Source organism: Ursus americanus, chromosome 2 (genome assembly GCF_024610735.1).
Source record: "Ursus americanus isolate L20-20 chromosome 2, mUrsAme1.1.p, whole genome shotgun sequence".
NCBI classification, from domain to species: Eukaryota; Metazoa; Chordata; class Mammalia; order Carnivora; family Ursidae; genus Ursus; species Ursus americanus.
This window is the reverse complement of record NC_142128.1, coordinates 74103141-74125486: the sequence shown is the minus strand read 5'-3', so window position 1 is coordinate 74125486 and position 22346 is coordinate 74103141. Positions and strand designations below refer to the sequence as shown.

At 54.4% G+C, this 22346-nt stretch overlaps 1 protein-coding gene across 1 annotated transcript in view; it reads left to right on the top strand.

Annotated features, from left to right (window-relative positions):
- The window catches only part of PLXNA2 (plexin A2), a 205650-nt gene extending 184137 nt beyond the window's left edge, over nt 1–21513 (top strand). The window contains exons 18-32 of the mRNA XM_045787800.2: nt 1634–1873; nt 2514–2657; nt 2949–3183; nt 5842–5984; nt 6649–6917; nt 8500–8566; nt 8773–8919; nt 9522–9681; nt 10050–10153; nt 13809–13908; nt 14894–15084; nt 16501–16670; nt 19181–19393; nt 20097–20247; nt 21006–21513. Coding sequence (XP_045643756.1) covers nt 1634–1873; nt 2514–2657; nt 2949–3183; nt 5842–5984; nt 6649–6917; nt 8500–8566; nt 8773–8919; nt 9522–9681; nt 10050–10153; nt 13809–13908; nt 14894–15084; nt 16501–16670; nt 19181–19393; nt 20097–20247; nt 21006–21101 — 2430 coding nt within the window. The 3' untranslated portion in view covers nt 21102–21513. The remainder of the gene's footprint in view (nt 1–1633; nt 1874–2513; nt 2658–2948; nt 3184–5841; nt 5985–6648; nt 6918–8499; nt 8567–8772; nt 8920–9521; nt 9682–10049; nt 10154–13808; nt 13909–14893; nt 15085–16500; nt 16671–19180; nt 19394–20096; nt 20248–21005) is intronic.
- Nucleotides 21514–22346: the final 833 nt, after the last annotated feature.

Genomic DNA, 22346 nt, shown 5'->3' with positions numbered 1-22346 from the left:
GAAGATGGGGGAACAGAGGGAAGAGGCAGTGCCCCGCGGAGCTCAGGGTCCGAGCCTCCCTGGCTCAGCTCTGCCCATTTGACTGCTCCCCCATGTCCCTCGTGCCAGAGCGCTCCCCCTGGACCACGAAGGGGACATCCGTCTCATCAGGGACTGCTTCAGTTTGCGTGGAAAGGGCGGGAATGGGCCCTGACCTCCCACAGGGCATGAGGCCCTCAGTGAGCTGTTCTGATGAAGCTCTTAAACTCCTTCTGGAACGTGGGGGTTAATACTTGGACTCGGAGCTCTGACATAATCTCTGTGCATCCGTCAGCTTTTCTGCAATTTCACACACAGTGTTGTTTTCAGAACATGAAGCCCGTGTGTGTGTGTGTGTGTGTGTGTGTGTGTGTGTGTGTGTGTGTCTGTTGGCCAGACTCAAAGCATGTGTGGACCTGCCAGGACAGCGTGTACTTGTGCAGCCGAGATCTCCCAGATGCCCTTGGCTGTGGCCGGGACACCCTGAGCCCGAACCAGGGGGTGCTGAGCGCAAGCCAGAAGGAGAGGGGGTGGGAGGCCGGGTTTTGTCCACAAGCCACATGGGGGTCCTGTGGTGGTTCCTTGGGGCTGGCCGCTGCCTTGGGCAGCCCTGGAACTAAACCGCCAGAGGAGGGGTGGCACAACTCCCGCTAAGTAGGGGACAGCCCCGCTAGGATTTTCACAGGGATGCCAGAGTCTACCCAGAAAGAAAGGACATTACGAACTCAGTGTCAATGCCTGGCTCTTCCCTTGTGCAAAGTGAGGGAGCAGAAGAGAGAGGTCCTGAGCAGAACGTCAAAGAATTGAAGGATTCTTTTTGTTCATCAATGTATTCGATAAACATTAACTGCACACCTACTGGGTGCTGGCAGAGTGCTCACCTCGTGCTACTTCCTGCTCCAAAACACACGTGCACACACACACACACACACCCTTCCACTGTGCCTGTCCTGTTTGTCCTCAGACATTCCATGCTGCCTCATCCTCAGGCCTGTGCTGCTGTCCCCTCTGCCTGGGACCTGTTCCCCACACCCGACCCTCTGCTGTCTGGCTGAGTCCCACTCGCTCTTCAGACTACATTACATTACACCCATTTCTCCCAAGGGGCAGTGTCCCTGAGCCATCCTCGGGCCACGGCCGTGCACGCTCACACACACACACACACACACACACACACACACAGATCCTCCTACCCTACCTGGTCCTTGCCCACCAGGGCATTTCTCACACCCATTCATGCGTTTAACAGGGCTCCAGCCCCTTCTGCAAGCCAGGCCCCCTGCCAGAACTGTGTTATAAAGCACATTTGGTCCTTTGTCTCCCCCTGGTGATGATGTCGCTAGATGGCCCCGGCTCCTAGCACAGTGCCTGGCCCAGAATAGGTGCTAGAACAATGTTGGTGAATGAATGAATGAATGAATGAATGATATTAAAATGCATGGCCCCCCCCAAAAAATTTCATGGCCCCTTTTCTCAAGGGGCTCACCATCTAATGAAGACAGCCAAGGAACTCAGTGGTGATGGGCCGAAGCAAATAGGGTGGGAGGCAGTACCGTGACACCCTTCCCCACCCTCGCTCAGTCTGTATTTCAGTGCTGCACTCTGGGCCTCCTAGGTGTGCAAAGTCGTGAACACCACCACCCTGACCTGCCTGGCGCCCTCCCTGACCACAGACTACCGGCCCGGCCTGGACGCTGTGGAGCGGCCCGATGAGTTTGGCTTCGTCTTTAACAACGTCCAGTCCCTGCTCATTTACAATGACACGAAGTTCACCTACTACCCCAACCCAACCTTTGAACTGCTCAGCCCCACCGGAGTCTTGGATCAGAAGCCAGGATCCCCCATCATTCTGAAGGTAGGATGTGCAGAGTGCAGCCTGCCACTCGCAGTGATGCCAACAGCCCCCCCCGCCCCCAGCCCTTCCCGTTCGCCTTTGTGTGCACGCGGATTCGCAGAGCTGCCAGATCCCCGTAAAGGGAGCTTGTTTATAGATATGGACTCGCCCAGCGATAGATCTCGCACTTGGGGTTCTCGAGAAACCCTTCGCAATATTTCTGCTTGTTCTTGTGAGCTTTGGGACCCCAGGGTTCTGCAGCGCTTTGGAAGTAAACATTCCCTTTTATTGCCCACGTCCTTGGCCACCATAACCTGCACGCACGTTTCAAGAGGTCACAGTTCCCTGGAACGATCCGTCCACCTATTTTTTTACTTTTGTTTATAACCCGCGCGCCTTCCTCCAGATTTTCACTTGTTCGCCGTGTGGTCTCCCCTTCCTGTCTCCTTCCCCATCTCTTCCTGCCTTTCTCTCCTCTCCACATTTTCCCTTTGGCTTTCCAAATTGCGGCTGTTAGTTTTCTCCAAAAACTTCCCGGGGAGCCAGCGATTGGTTTTTGCATGGCTGCCCTTCCCCCACCTCTTTAATCTCTTTTGTAATAGGCAATTAACTTCTGCGTGCATGTGTCAATTATTTCTATTAAGATTACTGTTATCTACAGGGCAAAAACCTCTGCCCTCCCGCCTCTGGAGGCGCCAAACTCAACTACACAGTGCTGATCGGAGAGACCCCGTGTGCTGTCACCGTGTCCGAGACACAGCTCCTCTGCGAGCCCCCCAACCTCACGGGGCAGCACAAAGTCATAGTGAGTGAACCCCCTTCCTTCCCCGACTTTCTCCTCTCCTCGCCATGCCTGTGTGATCTGTCATAAAGTAAGGCTCTCCCGTCGACCTCCTTCATAACTCCTCATCACCATGTTCTGCACTGAAATGGGTAGAAGTTGAGAACACGAGAAAAGAAAGGCAGATAATAAGCAGGACGTTGTTCCCTATCCAAGTCTGTATTGTGTGGTTGTGGTCTTGCCTGCCCTTTCTGAAACCTAAGGATGCGATGGCATGCCAGGGCTCTACAGCGTCTGTGTGTGTGCAATGCACAGGTTCACGTGGGCGGGATGGTGTTCTCTCCTGGCTCGGTGAGTGTCATCTCAGACAGCTTGCTGACCCTGCCAGCCATTGTCAGCATCGCGGCGGGCGGCAGCCTCCTCCTCATCATTGTCATCATCGTCCTCATTGCCTATAAGCGGAAGTCTCGAGAAAACGACCTCACTCTCAAGAGGCTCCAGATGCAGATGGACAACCTGGAGTCCCGCGTGGCCCTGGAGTGTAAGGAAGGTAAGTAGAGGCACTTCCTCACTTCCTGGCCCTGTCTTTCTTCACCAGTCTTATTACCTCCTCCCTCCAGACAACTCGTCTCTATTGCCATCCCTCCCACCCTGAGCCTCTGTTTGCCCAGAAACTCCTTTGCCTTTAGCACCAGAGAAGTCCTATGAAGAACGCCCCCGGGACTGGGGCGGGGGGGTGTGCCTGGGTGGCTCAGTCGGTTAAGTGTCCCACTCTTGATTTCAGCTCAGAGCGTGATCTCAGGATGTGGGATTGAGCCCCACATCGGGCTCTGCACTGGGCATGGAGCCTGCTTAAGATTCTCTCTCTCTCTCCCCCTCTCTCTCCACCTCCTCGCTCTCTCAAAAAAAAAAAAAAAAAAAAAGAAGAAGAAGAAGAAGAAGAAGAATGCCCAGGGTGAGGCCCCAGCCCTGCTCATCTTGTTCCAGTCCTTCTTGTGCTCTGACTCACTCCCAAGCTGTCCCCCTTTCTCTCCCTTTCAGGGCCTCCGTGTCCCCACAGCAGAGCCTCCCTGGCTTAGCTCTTTCAGACCCTATAGACCCCCCAAAAGGGAGTCTGGCTCCTATGTCTTGCGTAGCTGCCCTGGGAGCATGTGGAAGCAGCGGCAGGAGGGGCACGGAGCTCCCGCCTGCCTCCACCCTCAGCCCCTCCCCCAGGGCTAGTTTCCCACCAGCGCCACAGGCTGACCGCTCTGAAGGCTGCCTCTTGCTGGTGTCCTTGGCCATGGACGCATGTGGGAGTAGAGAAGGTTTTCTTCCATCTCCCACACAACCACAGCCTTGAGGTGACCGGTATCCCTGGCGTCCCCTCAGGCGGAGGACCCAGCAGGCTCTCTGAGTCAACATTTCAATAAGGAATCAAAATATTTCTCCCTTTGCTGCAAATGTCAGGATCAGGAATGAGGCCTTTGCTGGCATAAAGGGAAGCGTGGGCTGGGGCAAGGTGGGGAACGGCTTCTCTGCTGCCAGGGCCGGGGGGGGGCATCCAGGAGCCGGGCCTGCCACCAGAGGGGTGCGCCCCAAGGCTGGCTCTGGTGTTCTTAGTGTCTTGTGTGTGTGTGTGTGTGTATGTTAAAATATACATAACATAGGGGCGCCTGGGTGGCTCAGTCCTTAAGCCTCTGCCTTTGGCTCAGGGCGTGATCCTGGCGTTGTGGGATCGAGCCCCACATCAGGCTCCTCCGCTATGAGCCTGCTTCTTCCTCTCCCACTCCCCCTGCCTGTGTTCCCTCTCTCGCTGGTTGTCTCTCTCTGTCAAATAAATAAATAAAATCTATAAATATATATATATACACATAACGTAAAATTCACCTTCTTTAACCCTCACCGTGTCTACACCCCGGGGCTCCTCCTCCTCCAGTTCAGTCGCACTAAGTGCGTCCGCGTTGTCGTGCGACCATCCCCTCCATCCCCAGAACTCTCTCCTCCTGCCCCGCTGAAATTCCGTACTCATGAAACAAAACCCCCACATCCCCTCCCCAGCAACGGCTGGCAGCCACCATTCTACCCTCTGTCCCTGCGAATCTGACTGCTCTCGGAGCCTCCCGGAGGTGCATCACCTGTCTGTGTTCTTTCGTGTCTGCTTTACCTCCCTACGCATCCCGAAGCTTCGTGCGTCAGAATCTCCTTCCTTATTACGGCCGGGGGATGCTCTGTTGGCTGTCCGTACCACGGGCTGTTGACCCGTCTATCTGTGCAGGGACACGTGGGTTGTCTCCACCGTTCCGTAGCCTGAACAATGCTGTCATGAACAGGAGTATACAGATAGCGCAGTCCCCGCCTTCGGCTCTTGGGCAGAGACCCAGGAGTAACTTTGTGTTTATGTCTCAGGAGCCATCAAATTGCTTTCCAGAACAGCCTCACCAGTTTACATTCCCGCCAGCCGCGCGTCGCGGGGCCCGTGTTCCCACACCCTCTCCAGGACTTGTTGTTGTCCATTTTTCTTTTTTAAAAAAATACATATATATATATTTTTTAGAGAGAGAGCTTGCATGAGCAGAGAGAGGGGCAGAGGGAGAGAGAGAGAGAGAGAATGTCAAGCAGACTCCCCACTGAGCACAGAGCCCGACTCTAGGCTCAATCTCAGGACCCTGAGACCATGACCAGAGCTGAAACCAGGAGTCAGATGCCTCATCAATTAAGCCACCCAGGTGCCCCGCCATTTCTCTATGATAGCCATCGTGATAGGTGTGAAGTGGTGGTTTTCGTTTTCTTTTTTGCCCAGGGCTTTTGCATCTTGGTTGATTCTCTTGCTTGGAAAGAAAAGGGAGCAAAGCTGCCTGTTCCTGTCTTTGCTTCATCCCCTTCGCTACTGCCTCTCAGATGTTTCTGGAACCTGAAGCCCATGCATAACCCAAATCATCGTGTTCTTCCCTTTTCTTTATTTTAACTACACTTAACAGTACATAGAAAGATGCGTCAAAATTATGCTTCAGCATGGAAGAGGAAATAGAACATAGAATCGCCCACATGCCCACCACCTAAGAAAGGAGGTCTGGAGATCTCTCGCCCCTTCTGGAGATGCGCCTCTACAACCATCCCTGTCTCTACACCCTGGGCCTGCCCCTCCTTCACAAATGTCTCCTCCTGCCTTTCCCCTCCCCCGCGCGGGTGCCCCCCTGAGCCTCCTTGTCTCCCTGCACTTGCACAGCTTTTGCGGAGCTCCAGACAGACATCAATGAGCTGACCAGCGACCTGGACCGCTCGGGAATCCCCTACCTGGATTACCGTACCTACGCTATGCGAGTCCTGTTCCCTGGCATCGAGGACCATCCCGTGCTGCGGGAGCTGGAGGTAATGCCCGCCACCCTCCACGAGCCACGCAGCAGGAGCGCAGGGCCTGGGTGTCCGGGGAAATGCCAATGGGCCCAGCAGCTCAGAGGAAGGTCAGGAGTGATGACAAGAGACAGCTGGGAACAGCATCACCAACAGCAGGCAGATCACGGCCAAGGGGGCACGCAGGCTCTTTGGGATGATTCCAGGGGAAGGCTCATTGTCAATTTTTAATTAAAGACTAAATTAATTAACTAAGATTCTGCCACATTCTCAAATGGATTTAAGGTGGCTTAAGGAAAGACGTATGATTCTGTGAGGTTTATTTGTCTGTGTGTTGGTTTGTTTTACTGAAGATAATAAATCAGGGCAGAGAGGATTAAAGGGAGACTAGTAGACCAAGCAAGTTTGATGGAGTATCTCCTGCATTCCTGGAAAAATCAGATGGACGGCATCCCCTCAGAGGGCGCTGCCTGGAGCCAGTCCTCCCAACCCAGTGGGCAGGCAGAGCAGACCAGAACTTCAGAGACCAGCCATTCCTACCCCGTCCCGGGTTGGGGGTGAGGGGTGCTTATAGGTGTCCTGGAGAGGGTTCTGTGGCGCTCGCCAGAAGACCCTTGGTGCCAGGCCGGCCGGGGAGGCGGGAGGCTGTCCTCTGAGGGCGCGCCCATCCTGTCCACCCCAGGTTCAGGGGAATGGGCAGCAGCACGTGGAGAAGGCCCTGAAGCTCTTCGCCCAGCTCATCAACAACAAGGTGTTCCTGCTGACCTTCATCCGCACCCTCGAGCTGCAGCGCAGCTTCTCCATGCGCGACCGTGGCAACGTGGCCTCTCTCATCATGACCGGCCTACAGGGCCGCCTGGAGTACGCCACCGACGTCCTCAAGCAGCTGCTCTCTGACCTCATCGAGAAGAATCTGGAGAACAAGAACCACCCCAAGCTGCTGCTCCGGAGGTCAGCCCCGCGGCCGGGGGGCGGGGAGGGCGGCAGGGGTCCCGGCAGGTGCACGTGTGGCTGTGAACTAAAAGGAGATAAAGTGTAACATTCAGTTCTTCCATCGTGCTGGCCGCATGCCGAGTGCTCAGTCACCACCTGCTGGCCACCATATTGGACAGCGTACTTAGAGAACATTTCCTTCATCTCTGAAGGTTCTGGTGGACAGCGGCGGGCTGGAGATTGGGTGCAGCCTATCCCTTCTGCGCCCAGTTTCCAGGACCCAAATCACCAGCAGCCACCACGTACCCCGTCCCCAGTTGCCATTTTTACTGGCAGGAAAGAGGGCTGGAGACCTTGGCATCCATTCCCTGGAGGCCCCAGGGAGCCGAACCGAGCTCTGGAGCTCCTCTGGCAGCAGGGGTTGGAATGCGCCTCCTGCGTTTCTCTGCCCCCCTCTTTAGCCTGCTCCTAGCGAGGTCTCAGGCTTCCAGACCCCACGTGGGGTGAGGAGGGAGGAAGAATGTCTTTGTTTCTTGCGTATTGAGCCCCCATCCTGCCAATCTTAGCATTAGAAACTCTCATTAAAAACTGTTGTATTTAAATTAGAGCTAATCTCAGGCACAATGCAGGGAGAGGGTGCTGGGAGGGGCCGGGGGACAAAGCTACAATTTCTTCTGCCATTGTCACTCTCCCCCAGGCCCAGACCGCTGTGCAGCCCTGGCAAATGCCTGGGATTTACTGCAACCAGAGGGTATAATTTGCACCACGTGCGGGGTGTTAAAATACCCCTCGGCATCCCCATCACTGAGGGTCTGTCACAGCGGCTTTGTTCCTTCCCGAGTCCCCAGATCTGCAGCCCTGGATAGGGGGTGGGGAGGGCTGGTGTTTGCAGAAGCAGATCCCCTGTCTGCTAAACACTCATGCCCCCTGCTCTCCACCTGAGTGGCTAGGATCCAGGACCCCCACGTGACTGCAGGAATGACAGCCAATACTTACGGAATAGTGCTTACTGGGGGCCAGATGCTATTCTTAGCACTTTACATTTGTTAACTCATCCCATTCCGACAACAGCCCTGTGGGAGAGACACTATTATCATTGTCCCCATTCAGAGACGGGGAAAATGAACCCAGAGAGGTGAAATGACTTGCCCAAGGTCCCACAGCCAGTATGCAGCAGAGTCAGGATTGGAATTCAGGCAGTCTGATTCTGAAAGGTCAGAGGGGCACGTACCAGGGACTTCCTGGGTATGAAAATGGAGTATTCAGGCACGCAAGGAATCCCAAAGGGACAGAGAAACTGTTTCTCATCCTGAGGCCTGCAGGAAGTAGGGAGAACTGGTAACTGAGAGCCCTGTGGAAACGGGGTACTTGGTGCATTCATCTGCAGACCCGGAGTACCACTCCATTTCCACAGGGATTTGAGGCCCAGAAAGAAAAAGCCTCTTGCCCAAGGTCACACTTTCAGCTCTGGCATCCTGGCTCCCAGCCCTGTGTCCTTTGATGCCCTGTTGCTCTCTTGGGCCACGATGCATACGAGTCAGATCCCCCTCTCCGAGACCCCTCCATAAAGGACTGCCCCTCACCCCTTCTACCCCCCCAGGACAGAGTCTGTGGCTGAGAAGATGTTGACCAACTGGTTTGCCTTCCTCCTGCACAAGTTTCTGAAGGTGAGAGTGGGGGCGAGCTGGGGCCCAGCACTGAGAGCAAGACGGGGGCTGCTGCTCCAGGCCCGGCCGTCAGGGCTGCATGGGGACCCCTCGGGAACAGGAAGCTGCCCGGCTGGGGTGCTCCAAAGCACAGCAAGCCTAGGAGCTTGGCCAGGAGAGGGAGAGAAGGAGACCGCGCCCACCCCCACGCCCCGCTGTGCCCACAGGAGTGCGCGGGGGAGCCGCTCTTCATGCTGTACTGCGCCATCAAGCAGCAGATGGAGAAGGGCCCCATCGACGCCATCACGGGGGAGGCCCGCTACTCTCTGAGTGAGGACAAGCTCATCCGGCAGCAGATCGAGTACAAGACCCTGGTAAGGAGCCCGGGAAAGCAGGGGACACGGCAGACCTCCTGCCTCTGTTCTGTATTCTGCCGTCAGGGCACGAAGCTGACCGAGTGGTCAACAGAGGGGCTGGAAAACAGCCTGGGAGTGAGTCTAAGGGGCACGAGAAGGGTTCCAAGAGTGGGGCGGACAGGCCTGGGTTCCCCACCCCATCTCATTGGGTGGGCCCAAAGAGCTGTCTGCCTCATCCGTCTACCCTAGATGATATGGCCAGGGGCAGACCAGCCTCCATGAGGTATGGGGAAATGAGCATTATGGGGAAGAAGATGAATTTGCTAGTTCCTCATATAGAGGCTTTGGGAAGTGGCTGGTCAGCCCTTGATAGACCTGGAGCCATCTCTAAACCCGTAGCACGACTGGTTCCAGGATTACAGTCGCCCCCCAAGCCAACCAGGAGCAAGAAAGTGGAGTCTCAGTTCTTTGAGATGGCAGGAGGGCAAGAGAAACCGATGTATGGCTATTTCTCCTGTAAGGAGGAGAAGCCTTGGAAAGAGAAGATTCCAAGGCCTTGCTCCCTGTCCCTCAAGCAGCCCCTTGAACTCCCGTCTTGCCCCCTCCTATCATCCTTGTAGATCCTGAACTGCGTCAACCCCGACAACGAGAACAGTCCAGAGACCCCAGTGAAGGTGTTAAACTGTGACACCATCACGCAGGTCAAGGAGAAGATCCTCGATGCCATCTATAAGAATGTGCCCTACTCCCAGCGGCCGAGGGCTGTTGACATGGACTTGGGTAGGAGGCCTGGCCTTTGGGGGGGCGGGGCAAGGGTTAGAAAAGTGGCTTCCGGGAGGGCATTTGGGCAATGGGATGGGATGGGGTGAGAAAATGGGAAGCCCCATCCTGCGTAGGCCCCTCCTGGGAGCATGACTAGATCCTGCCCAGGTGAGGGGCCACAGGAAGTACTTCTTCTGGAACACTGCCTGCCCACCCTTCTCCCCAGCTGTCTTGACCGCATGGATCCCTGAACGTCTCTAAGCTCTATGGGTGGCACCAGCTTGGAGCTGGGGTTGCCAGGTCCCTAGAGGAGGCAGGACTGGGTGACCCTGGCTCCCAGCCCCCCGCCCACTCACACTGCTCCCTACACCACCCCCTCCACCCAGAGTGGCGTCAAGGCCGGATAGCCCGGGTCGTGCTGCAAGACGAGGACATCACCACCAAGATCGAGGGCGACTGGAAGCGGCTGAACACACTGATGCATTATCAGGTGAGGGCAGGGGCTTTGCAGCATGACCTTTGACTCCCCAGATTGACTTCCCTTCACTCCAGGGTTTGCTCTCAGGCCCTCAGAAGCCATCTCCCCTTTCCTCCTCCCTCTGAATCGAAATCGGAGCTTCTCAGCCGTGGTTACCCATTAGAATCATGAGGGAAACTTACCAAAAACATGAGTGCCCAGACTCTGCCCCGAGAAACTGACTTAACTGGTCTGGGTAGGGCGAGGCATTTCTCTCCTGTGTACCTCCACGTCTCCAGCAAAATTGCATGTTGTGAGGTCCTCCGTAAGGTCACCAACCATAGGGATCTGCGGCTCTCTGTCCTCAGCGTCTCATCATCGATGCAGCTTCCGCTGCTCACCTGCCATAGAGCAGGGGACTGGATAGACTTGTCGTCAGCACTAGCGTTCTGCCACTTACTACCTGGTGTCCTTGGGGAAATTACTTACGTTCTCTCCCTTCTCATCTGTAAAATGGGGTTCAAAGTGATCCCCACCCCATAAAGCCGTGTGGAATAGATTCAGTACAGGAGAGAAACTGTTCGGCGCATTGTCAGATGCGATGAATGAATAGTCAAAAAAAAAAAAAAATTCCAGCAAAAGAACAAAAGATCCAGGAGGGATCTTTTCCCACCTCCCCTTCCCTCCCATGGTGACTACTCATGGCTGGGGGGTCTCTATAAGATTAAGCACAGGTAGGCTGGTTGGGATTCAGGAAACATACTAAAATAGAAACTGGAAATGAGAGACACCGGGGGAAATTAAACCAACCAGAAGAAGTGCCTCAGGCTGCAGGACCCTACGGGATTGTCTGATTAGTAACGTCCTCCTCCGTCTGTGCCTCACGCGGAGAGGGGGCGCAGGGACTGGCAGGCCGGACTGGTGAGCATGGCGTTGCCCCGGACCAGGCCACCGGGGGTCCTGAAGGCCGATAGGAGCTGGCTGGGAGGCTCGAGGCACAGAGGAAGCTGGTGGGGGGCACTGGGGCAGCCCCAGAAACCCTCCTCGATAGGCTCCATCCCCCTCGCCGGCCCACGTAACCCCGACTGTGCCTAGCCCCAGATGGACTGAGTGTGGTGTCTGAGAAGAGGTCAAGGCTTTGCGAGCCATTTTCAACGCCTGCTTCTCCACTCACTGGTGGGGAGACTTTAACCTCTTGCAGCCTTGGGCTCCTCATCCACAAGGTGACATCTGGCTTGTGAAGGTGGTGGGAAGAATTAGAAATAGCCGGCGAGGTAGGTAGGATGTAGACTCCCCGCCCCCCCAGGGTAGTCAGAGCCCGTCCCTGTCTCTGTTGATTCCACCCCACCCCCTCCCCCTGCGCTTGGTGCATCCTGGAGAACCCTTGTAATGAACCAGTTAGAGCTGAAGAAGAAAGCACAAAAGAGAATAGCACTGTGCCTTGGAATCCGAAGTTTCTCAAGGGTAGGAGGGAGGCCTTTCTTTTCTGTCTGTGATGCCTTAACGCTTGTTACTGCGCTGTCCGTCCTAAGGCTCCCAATCAGAATGGAATATTCTGTTCTTACAGTACTCATCATACAAAGCACTTTCAATTCCCCAGTGTCATTTCTCATTCATGTATTCATTCATTCCTCAAATATTTACTGAGCTCTCCCGAGTACAGGGTACTTCCCACATGCTAGCCCTGAGTGACAAGGAGCAACAGGGATTATTCTTCCCTTTGGGGGACAGTGACGATGACGATGATGCCCGTAGTAACAGCACTAACACCGGCACTTACTGAGGGCCCACTGGGTGCCAGGTGCTGCCGTCCGCCTTCCTGAGTCCTGACTTCTTTGAGCCCCACGCACACTGAGATGCTGTTATTATCCCATCGACCATGAGACAACAGAGACGCAGAGAGGCTAACTGACTTCCCTGAGGTCACGTGGCTAGTACGTGGCAGAGCCAAGGTCAGACCCAGCCAGGCAGGCTGACCATGGATTTGCACCACCTGTCAGTCAAGAGAAAGAAAGGCTAGGACTGAAGACAAGAGAGATTTAGTGACAAGACCTGGAATTGGGTTGAACTGTGGTCATTCGAGTCACCTTGGGAATCCTCCAGGTGACAACAAGCCATACATGAAGAATGTAATCTGTTCTTCCCAGGAGTAGTGATCCCTGCCCCTGCAAGGCTTTCAAAGGAACATTTCTAGGCTGTCATTTACAAGGAGAGTTCCTGAAAGACAGAGGTAGAGAGGTCCCCCCGCTCAGTTCCAGAGCTGGGGCAGATGGTGCGGACCACTGATGGTCCAGGAAACTGCCCGGCTGGGAGTGAGGCAGCCTGGGCCCCTTCCCAGCACCGGCAAGAGCCCAGAGCCCTGCAGCTTTCTGCCACCAAGTCAAAGCACTGCCCCCTGGTGACCCTCCTTGGAGTCAAAGGTCCTGGAAGCCCGGACAGGAGAAAATCTGCATAATCTTAATTAACAAAGAGATGTTAAAAAACTTGCTGGGCTCCCGCAGATTTATAGGGAGGGTAAAATTAAACACCACTACTAAAACCGGCTATCAGGGAATCTCGTTAGCACTAATGTTCATTTATAGTTTGACTTCCCAACATTTAATTCTTTTTTGGTGGGAGAGAGGGACTGACAATTTAAGACCCAGAAAGATGGTTTTACGACTGGTGCAGCTATAAATCAAACTTATAAAGTTCATAAAAATTGTTAAAATAAAAAATGGTTTAATAGGAATGTTTTATGGCCCATAACATTATTATAGCTGTTTTATTCCCTCTGCGTTACGGGTTTAATTGGATCGCCACAATTCTGGGGATTCTCCATTTTTATTGGATGGAGGGTAATCTTAAATCAAAATGGCCCCAAATGTCTTCAATATGGCTCCTCATTTATCAGCCGTTTCCCTCCAGGCTGGGTGCTGAGCCTGGGTACCTCACAGAGGACGGGGCAACATGCCATCTTTCCCTCTGACTCCCCAAGAGCAGCTGCCCCATTGGTGAAACTCCTCAAGGTGGCCCAAGCACTATAGGACCCAGGCCAGAAGGATCAGAGCCAAGAGGGAAAATGGGCTTCAGACCAGTGTGACTTGAAATAAAATCCCAAATTAGGATATAATGGGGAGAGCATGTGCTCTGGAGCCTGGACAGACCCGGCTACAAATATTGGCTGTACCACAGAGTCTCTGTGTGACTTTGAAGTTGGTGCTTTGCCCTTCTCTGCTTCAATATCCTCACCTGGAAAATGGGAATAATTGTGCGAACCCAAAGGGTTGAAGGGAGGCTGGGTCTAGCCCAGGCTGTCCAGTAGAAAGATAATGCAAGCCACACGTGTACATAATTATCATTTCAACATGGAATCAATAGAAAAATTATTAAGGAGATAGTTTGTGTTGTTTTATTCATGCTAACTCATTGAAACCCAGTGTATATGATGCATTTACAGCATAATAGTCGTGTTATAGTTAGTAATTTGTTGTTTAGACACTGACAACGTGACTGAATTTCAAGTGCACAATCGAGACAGGTGGCGAGTAACAACCATATTGGACAGATTGGCGAGTAGCAACCGTATTATTTTTAGTATTCCTGCACTCCTTGTGCTCTACCCCATATCTATGACATCACCTTCTAGAAGTACTTGACGATTCAATTTCCTGGTTCACCCACACTGTACTTTTCGTACCCTTCTCAGGTGTCAGACAGATCGGTGGTGGCTCTGGTCCCCAAACAGACCTCCTCCTACAACATCCCAGCCTCCGCCAGCATCTCCCGGACATCCATCAGCAGATACGGTGAGGACCAGGAAGGTAGCCTGGGCAGCTCGGAGGCAGCTTCCGAGACCTACCTGGGACCCGTCACCATCCCTCACGACAGCAGGCAGCCCTTGCAGCTGCCCTCCACCAATCAAGGATGTTTGTGCGTTTGCTTCCCCTCCTCCCGAGTGCAGTCATTCCCAGAGCATCCGTGACCTCAGAGCTGCGGGAGCGGGTGCACCGGGCGCCCTTCCTTTGACAGCTCAGACCTGGTGAAGGAGTGCGAGGGGCCCAGAATCAGGAAGGCACGTGGATGAGGGTTCCTACTTGCCAGTCCCTGTTTATATCTATTATGCTGGCTGAGTTATTAACGGCCCCCCTTTACTCTCAAAAGTGTCCCAATTGGGCCAATAGATTGGCCGTCCTAGCCTACCCACCCCTGAGGGTGCAAGGGCCACGAGGTGACCATGCTTCCACACTCTCTTGCTCCATTTCCTCTGCGTTTGTGTATACAGTAAGACTTTGGGCTCTCCAGCTAAAGCGCACCTCAGGACTGGGCCCAGCAGCCCCCAAAATGGCTTAGGCAAGTCTATATCCTAGGCCCCAAGTAAGAAGGACCCATTAACTCCCAAGATGGGGCATTACAACTTACAACTTCTTAGCACCAAGATTTTTCATGAAAGCCCCTGTGAAAATATTAAGCTGACATTTTACCTATTGATTATTCTTTGCTGTAGAAGCATCAGGAGGGGTGGGGGAGGGCTCCCAAATCCTCAAGGGTCTCTCCAGCTCACAGAATTTCTGAATCTTTTTTTCAAAGAAAAGGCTTCAGGCTCCTCTGTCCTCATGCCAACCAAGGATCCCAAAATAACCCACCAAATATGAGGTCCCAGGGGTCCCCTTCCAATTGAAACTACTTTATTCTGAGTGAGTGCAGTAGGCGGACAAAGATTCTAGAAGGATTCTACAAGCAAGGATGATGAAATCAGTGTCTTATGAGCCTCCACTGCCCCCTTCTCCTCAGACTCCTCCTTCAGGTACACAGGCAGTCCCGACAGCCTGCGGTCCCGAGCCCCCATGATCACCCCAGACCTGGAGAGTGGGGTTAAGGTGTGGCATCTGGTGAAGAACCATGAGCACGGGGACCAGAAGGAGGGTGACCGGGGCAGCAAGATGGTGTCCGAGATCTACTTGACCCGGCTGCTGGCCACCAAGGTAACTGCTGTTCTTTGCAGCCCGGGGAGGGCTCCTCAGGGGGTACGTCCTGCCCACCCTCCGCCCCTCCCCGCCCCCAGCATAAGGATGCCATGGAGTCTGTCCTTTAAGGGACCCATCCAGATGAGCAGGTCCAGGTCCCAGAGCAGGCTTTCTAAAGGATCAGGCCACTGTTGTTCTCTACCCTTTGGCAAAAATTGCAACAATATCATTGCCCTGGCCCACCCCTCAGGACCACCATTACTCTTCAGAGGAGCTGCTCTCGAATCTCTGGGTCCCTGTACCTTTTAGGAAAATATTGGGGTTTTCTTATTGATGTTAGCTGGACAGATAGGCCAGCCTTGCTGTCACTGCCTTTTCCACCCACTTTCTGGCCACAATGGGAGGGAGAGAACAAAGGCTGGGTCCTGCCAGTAATCGGAGAGAAGGCTCCCCCTTCCCTGTCCCATCCCATCGGCCCCCAAATGCTGGTGGAGGTGAGGTAGCCACCGTACTGGAAGCTATGATCTAAAGCTGTCTTCCAGCTTCCTGAGCAGAGAACAAGTATGCCTGTAAGTATGGCAATTATACGGCCCGTATTTGCCCACACAGGTCAGATTTCAAATCCTCTCCCCCACTGACCCCACAAAAATGCTGCTGAAATTCTCACACAGTGGCATCCAGATTCCAGCTCTGACTTGCTCCCAAAAGAGACATAGAAATACACCCTCAGACCATATGTCTCAAATTTTGCTTTTCCCAATATGCTAATAAGAGACCAACAGAGCCACCAGAAAAGGTTGGATGTTTTCCTCACCTTCAGAGGTGTATCCCTTGAACCTGTAAACTGGGGGATCCAGACCCAGCCTTGTCCCTGCCCAGAGACGCTCCAGGGCCCTGGGGGTCAGGGCTGGGTCTGGGGATTCTTGGATGTGGACCCTTCACCTGCAGCACCCACTCCAGGCACCGCTTATCCCAGGCCACGAATATGGCAAACCTCTTCACACCTTTCAGTCAGGCCCTCTGCAGTCCTGCCAGGAGGCTCACAGTCCTCCAGCTTGTTCTTCAGACCCCCTCTCGTCCCAGCCCCTGCCCACCAGTCCCTGCGGGCAGCCGGGACTCGGAGCACTCAGTCTTCCTGCCCAGCACCCCGTGCCCATTCCCGCCTGGCACGGACACAAGCAGAGATGTGGCATGTGGCTGCGGGTTGGAGGAGAGATTCTTCCTAGGAATCTGCAGCCTCTTCAGTCCCTCCCATCTCCCCGACACCCCACGGCCCCCTCCCCACCCCCACCGCACTGTCTGCACAGCCTGGCGCCGCAGACGAATTTCCAAGGCAGGATCAGTCCAAGGCACTATCTGGTCTGCCCGTCTGCTGCCTGCACCCCACCGTCCCCCACCCTCCCCCTCACGCGCTCCCCCCCATCCCTCCCCCAGGGCACCCTGCAGAAGTTCGTGGATGACTTGTTCGAGACCCTGTTCAGCACGGTGCACCGGGGCAGCGCTCTCCCCCTGGCCATCAAGTACATGTTTGACTTCCTGGATGAGCAGGCAGACAGACACAGCATCCACGACACAGATGTGCGGCACACCTGGAAAAGCAACTGGTAACCCCTCGGGGAGCCCAGAGGGAGCTGCAGCCTGGAGAGGCCGCAAGCTGCGGGAGGTGGAGGCCGGCAGGGACCAGGGAGATGCGGGCAGCCCGTTCCTCATGGTGGCTGGGTAATCCGAGGTTTCTAGAACAAATAGCGCACATATGCTCTGCAGAGCCAACGTGGTCCCCAGGCTGCGGGCGCCAAGTGGGGCCTGTCTGGCGGAGGGCCCGGCACCAGGGGACATGGGCTGGAGCTCTGCCCTTTCAGGTTGAGAGCCTTTTCCGGGCAGCACTTCTGCCCTGATGCTGAGACCTCTGGTTCTTGAGAAGGTGCTAGAGGAAGCTACGTTGAGAGCCACACCGGAGAGCTGGGCGCAGAGCTTCCGAGCAAGGCAGCGTCAGGCACTCTGAGCAGGGCAGAACCGAAGGCACCTCGTCCTGAGACGGGGAAGGCTGAACTGAACGTAGACCCCTGGGGAGAGAGCTTGCATTTGCTACAGACGAGAGCCCACCGGCCGGGAGCAGGTCATGGCAAACTTGATGCCTTAAGGCCAAGTGAGGACCCGAGCACCATGAGTTTCGGGAAGCAGCAGGCGGGATATGTCCTGCAGGCATGACTGTGTTCCCTAAGGTAACCCCTGCAGCCACACGCAGCAGTGGGAGAAGGGGCTCCCACAGGCCCCTAGCAGACGACTTTTCCCTCCTGGGTTTGAGATCCAGACCACAGACGGAGCTGAGGACTGGCTTTCAGGTCAGACAGGGCCTGGCCGAGAGCCGGAGTCAAAAACCTTCCTCCAGGAAAGAGCCCAGAGAGGGGAGAGAGGAGGTCCAGGCATTTGGGTTGGGCAGGCAGCCCACACAGCTGTCTGGAGTCAGCGATCTCCTCAGAAAACAGAGCCGACACAGATGGGCCCCGGCTGTTATTTGGGAATCAAAAACCCTAGCAACCAGCAAAACACTTTGGAAAAACCCAACCCCAACCCCATATAATCCTTTCTTCTTCGAGATGTTGTGGTTGCTGGCCCTCCGGAGTCTGCAGCTTTGATCATAGGGTAGTGAAATGGGGAGATTCTGGTGGTCGCGGGTGAGGAGCCCACAGCGTGCTTCACTGGGGCAGGACTTTCGTCTGCATTCCCAGGGCCAGGGCCATGGCTGTCTCCTTTGCTTTGGAAGACTCCCCAGCCTAGTGCTGGAAGCGTGCAGTCTCGGGGAAATGAAGGGAAAGTTCTGGATCATCCCCATCTCGCTGCCTTCTGTTGCCAGATAGGCCCAGGTCATAGAAGTGCCCTACCCTGGAGTTGTGGCAGGAAGAGTCCCCTTATCCAGACCTAAAATAGCTAATGTCCAAGGAAAGAATATTAGAAGCTCCTCAAAGCTCCCGGAGGACGGGAAGTTGGAAGAGACGAGTCATTTCTCAGCGGAGGCAGCCCTGCCCAGGCTACAGGAAAGAGCGAGCCTCTTATCCTTCGAAAGATAAGCAGAAATCATCCTGGAAGGACTTGGAGTGGGCAAAGTCCTCCCCAAGACTTGGCATGACTGAGACATTTGGGAAAGACTGGGGTGCTTGAGGGTGAAAAGAACTTGAAGAAGGGTTGATGAGAGGTAGGTCAGATTTCTGAAATGTCATCTCACGCCAGAAGGAGAAGCCAGGGAACAAAGGTCACTCCACAGAGGAGCCCAGGAGTTAAGGCCCTGAAGGCAGCTGGAGGAGAAGGCCAAGTTGGAAAAGACACAGAAACAGCAGCTGTTCTGATTTTGAAGGGGAGCAAATGGGTTGAACACCCATTCTCCTCTGATTATAAATTCCCAAGTTGCAAGAAGGAACACTCCTAACGACTGATCAGTTCCTCTTGGGGTGGGAAAAACTCTGAGCTACAGTGAGTTCATTCCCAGTAGGCCAACAATGGCATCCTCTCCTCCCTCTGCCCCTGCCCAGAGAGGAGAGAGCCCCGGGGAGAGCCCTGAAAGAGCTGGCCCCAGGGGGGCCCACTCCACAGCCCCACCAGGCCTGGCCGGCCCTGGGAAGCAGTGCGAGGGGCCAAGCTGGGCGGGGAGCACAGGTGGTGCCCTTTGTGCGGGCTCCCAGGCAGCGCCTGGGGCTGCTGGCTGCATCCTTCAGGACAATGGCCATGGGCCCTGCGAGGGGACTCTAGGAGTCTGGGGGCTTTGTTTGAAGCTCTGAGAAAATCGCACAGTTCTCTGTTCTTGGACTTCCCTGGGGGCATGGAGGCCTTTGGGAAAGCTGCCAGGACGGAACAGAACCCACCCACATCTCCCCCTCAGTTGTTAGGGCTCAGGGTCAGCACCCAGTGAGGGTACAGTGATGCCCCTCCTCTTCTCCCGGGGTCAGGAACAGCTTAGGCTGGATTCGCAGCCCCAGCCGGAGCAGCGCTCTGAGATTTCACGCCCTTGCCCTCGGGGGAGAGATCTTTACTTGGGGAGGGAAGAGAGGCAGATTCACGGGCAACATCCAGGGTGCGGCAGGGGTTCGGCCCTCAAGGTCTGCTCTGCCTTTTTCTGCAGCCTCCCCCTGCGCTTCTGGGTGAACGTGATCAAGAACCCCCAGTTCGTGTTCGACATCCACAAGGGCAGCATCACGGACGCCTGTCTGTCCGTGGTGGCCCAGACCTTCATGGACTCGTGCTCCACATCAGAGCACCGGCTGGGCAAGGACTCGCCCTCCAACAAACTGCTCTACGCCAAGGACATCCCCAGCTACAAGAGCTGGGTGGAGAGGTCAGGAGCACCCCCGGGACAGGCCCACCCCCCATCTGTCTGCTCCGTCCCCCACCCTGTGGGCCTCACTGACCTAGGACTCACAACCCACAACCGCGTTTGCAGTCCCTTTGGATCTCATGCTCCCAGCCTTCCCCCTTATCCAAACTTCCTGCTGGGGGGAAGACGGGAGCCTTTGGGCCCTTGGAGGTCAGGTCATTATCATTCTGATGACCTTTCATTGAGCACATGGTAAGCAACCAGTGCTGTGATAAAGGTTTTTTATGTATCATCTCCTTAAAATATCCAGCGGAGATGCAAAGGGAATATTATCATCCCCATTTCACTGCTGAGGAGACCAAGGTGCAGAAAGAGGCTAAGTAACTCGCCCAAGGTCACACAGCCGGCAGGTAGTAGAGCTGGGATTGGAAGACGAGGAGTCCAGTCAGAATCTGGTCAGAGTCTGGGCTTTTAAGCGTTCCTGGAGGGGGCGGGGGCCCACACGGTGGAAGCTCCCAGCTGGATGGAGTCTGGCCTAGGGAGCGCCAGTCTCCAGGCCTCAACCTTAGCTTGAGGCAAGGAGCCAGAGGGAGACACATCAGAAGAGAAATCGGGAGGCAGGAGCAACTGGGGACATCCGGTGCTCTCAAGGAGCCTGAGGTCAGAGTCTTGGAGGAGAAGGGGTGCCGGGTCCGCACTAAGGAGCCCGTCCTCTCTACGGCAGATACTACGCAGACATCGCCAAGCTCCCGGCCATCAGTGACCAGGACATGAACGCCTACCTGGCTGAGCAGTCCCGTCTGCACGCTGTGGAGTTCAATATGTTGAGTGCCCTCAATGAGATCTACTCCTACGTCAGCAAGTATAGCGAAGAGGTAAGGCGGGGGGCCCGGGAGGGGACAGAGACACACGGAGCCGGGAGGCAGGTACACAGAAGGCCTGGCTCAGCCCTTCAATAACAGCAACAGAGGGTAATTTACATGACAGAGGCATGGAGTCAAAAACCCATGAGCTCGAAACTCATTACCATCCCCTTAGAAGGGAGCCTCTCCTCCGGATTCATCCAGCACCTTCTTTCACATTTCATTGTCTTCCACTCATTGTTAACACAATAAATAACACTTTCAACAACGTAATTGTTGTTCCTTTCAAAGTGTTGTACAATTAATTTCATCCTTCCTTCAACAATGAATCAGATGATTCTTTGCACTCGGGCAGATGCTATCGGTTACGTTTCAGGTAGGCAGGTGGACCTTAACGTGAGCAGAGGTCACCTAGGACAGCTCCAGAGAATTTCCAAGGCATGCACTGACATTGTCCTTGAAATTAGCATTAGTAATAATAATAATGATAATAGCTAATATTTACATAGCACTTTGTCAGATATGCCAAATACGGTTTTAAACACATAGTGTTAAGATATCTACATGTATGTGCATACATGTAGACAGACATACATAGACACACATACATGCCTACACAACATATATTCAGTTAATCATTTACAGTATCTCAGGTTATGTTCATTAGGGCAGAATGGAAAGGAGGGGAGAGGGATGAAGGATTCGGCCAATGGCTTCCTCTAGTGAAACTGAGTCCTAAAGTCTTCTCCACCCTCATTTTTGCTCCTCAGCTCATCGGGGCCCTAGAGCAGGACGAGCAGGCCCGGCGACAGCGGCTGGCGTACAAGGTGGAGCAGCTCATTAATGCTATGTCCATCGAGAGCTGAGAGATAGAGCCTCGCATTCCCAGGAAGGGGGCCTGTGAAAGCTGTCACACTGGGAGTCTCAGAAGGAAGGACAAGTGAGGGGGATCAGACCCCAGAGCTTGCTGTCCCCTGAGACCCCATCCCGGGGAGAGGGGAGGGCCCCTCCTCCCCACGCCAGCCACGGCCCATCACCGCCGGCTCCTGCAGGGAGAGACCGCGGGCATCGTCCACCCACAGCGAACCACAGAGAGGCAGGGGGCGCAGAGAAGGTGGTTCTCCAAGCCGAGAGGCACGAACTGGGGACAGTTCTGCCTCTGTGACTGCTGCTTTGCATGAAAACTCATTTGATGTATATTGGGGAAATAATGAGAACTTTATTTAATTTTTTTTAAGAAAAAGGAAAAAAAACAGAAATAAAACAAAACAAAAAGCCTCCCTGTTCATCCCGTCCCACTTCTGTTTCAATCTGATTTCTGTCCCCATTCCTTCTCCCCGCCCTCCCCCCTTCCTCGAATGACTCCTATTTTCAAATGCCAGAAAAAGCCTACAAAGAGAAGCTGAGAATTGGAGGGAAAATGATCATTTGCTTTCCCTTGAAATTGCAAGAACATGACGAGGAGGAGAAGAACGAGCACAAGTTCACTCCAAACACTTCGCAAAAATAGAGGCCAGTACAACCTGGAATCATCCCGGCAGCCCAAGGACCATGGCAAGTACCGAACTCGGCACCGACTGCGGGGCTCAACCTGGCTGACCGGGAGTGTGGAGCTTTATGGACGACACGCACATGTATATTCTCATCTCTGGAGAGCAGATCGGTGTCTGTAGGGTACCAATGCTTTTTGCTACTGGGCTTTTTGTTTGTTTTTCTTTTATTTAATCTCAGACCTCAAGAAATGAGGAGCTGATCTTCGGTACTTTCCCCTTTGGTTCCCCTAAAGTTACTCTCAGAAGTGGGGGAGAGGTGGGCCTCTCCCAGACCAGATGCCTGGCCTCCCTGAGGACACTGGACAGCTTTGCCTTACCTCGTCACGGTCATAAACCAGGCCTCCTTGGGGAAAGGGCCTGGAGTGTGTGGCCCAGGCCTCCAGGAGATTCCGCTTGGGAGCTGATCTGGGGACGTGGGTGTTTGGCTTTAGATCCCACTCCAATCTGCCGGGGGTTTCTTGCAGTTGAAGAGAAAGCAAAAACCAAACACTGTTTACAGCAAGCAATACTTGAAGAGCATAGGTTAAAGAAGTGGCCGTATTTATTGTGATGCTTTCT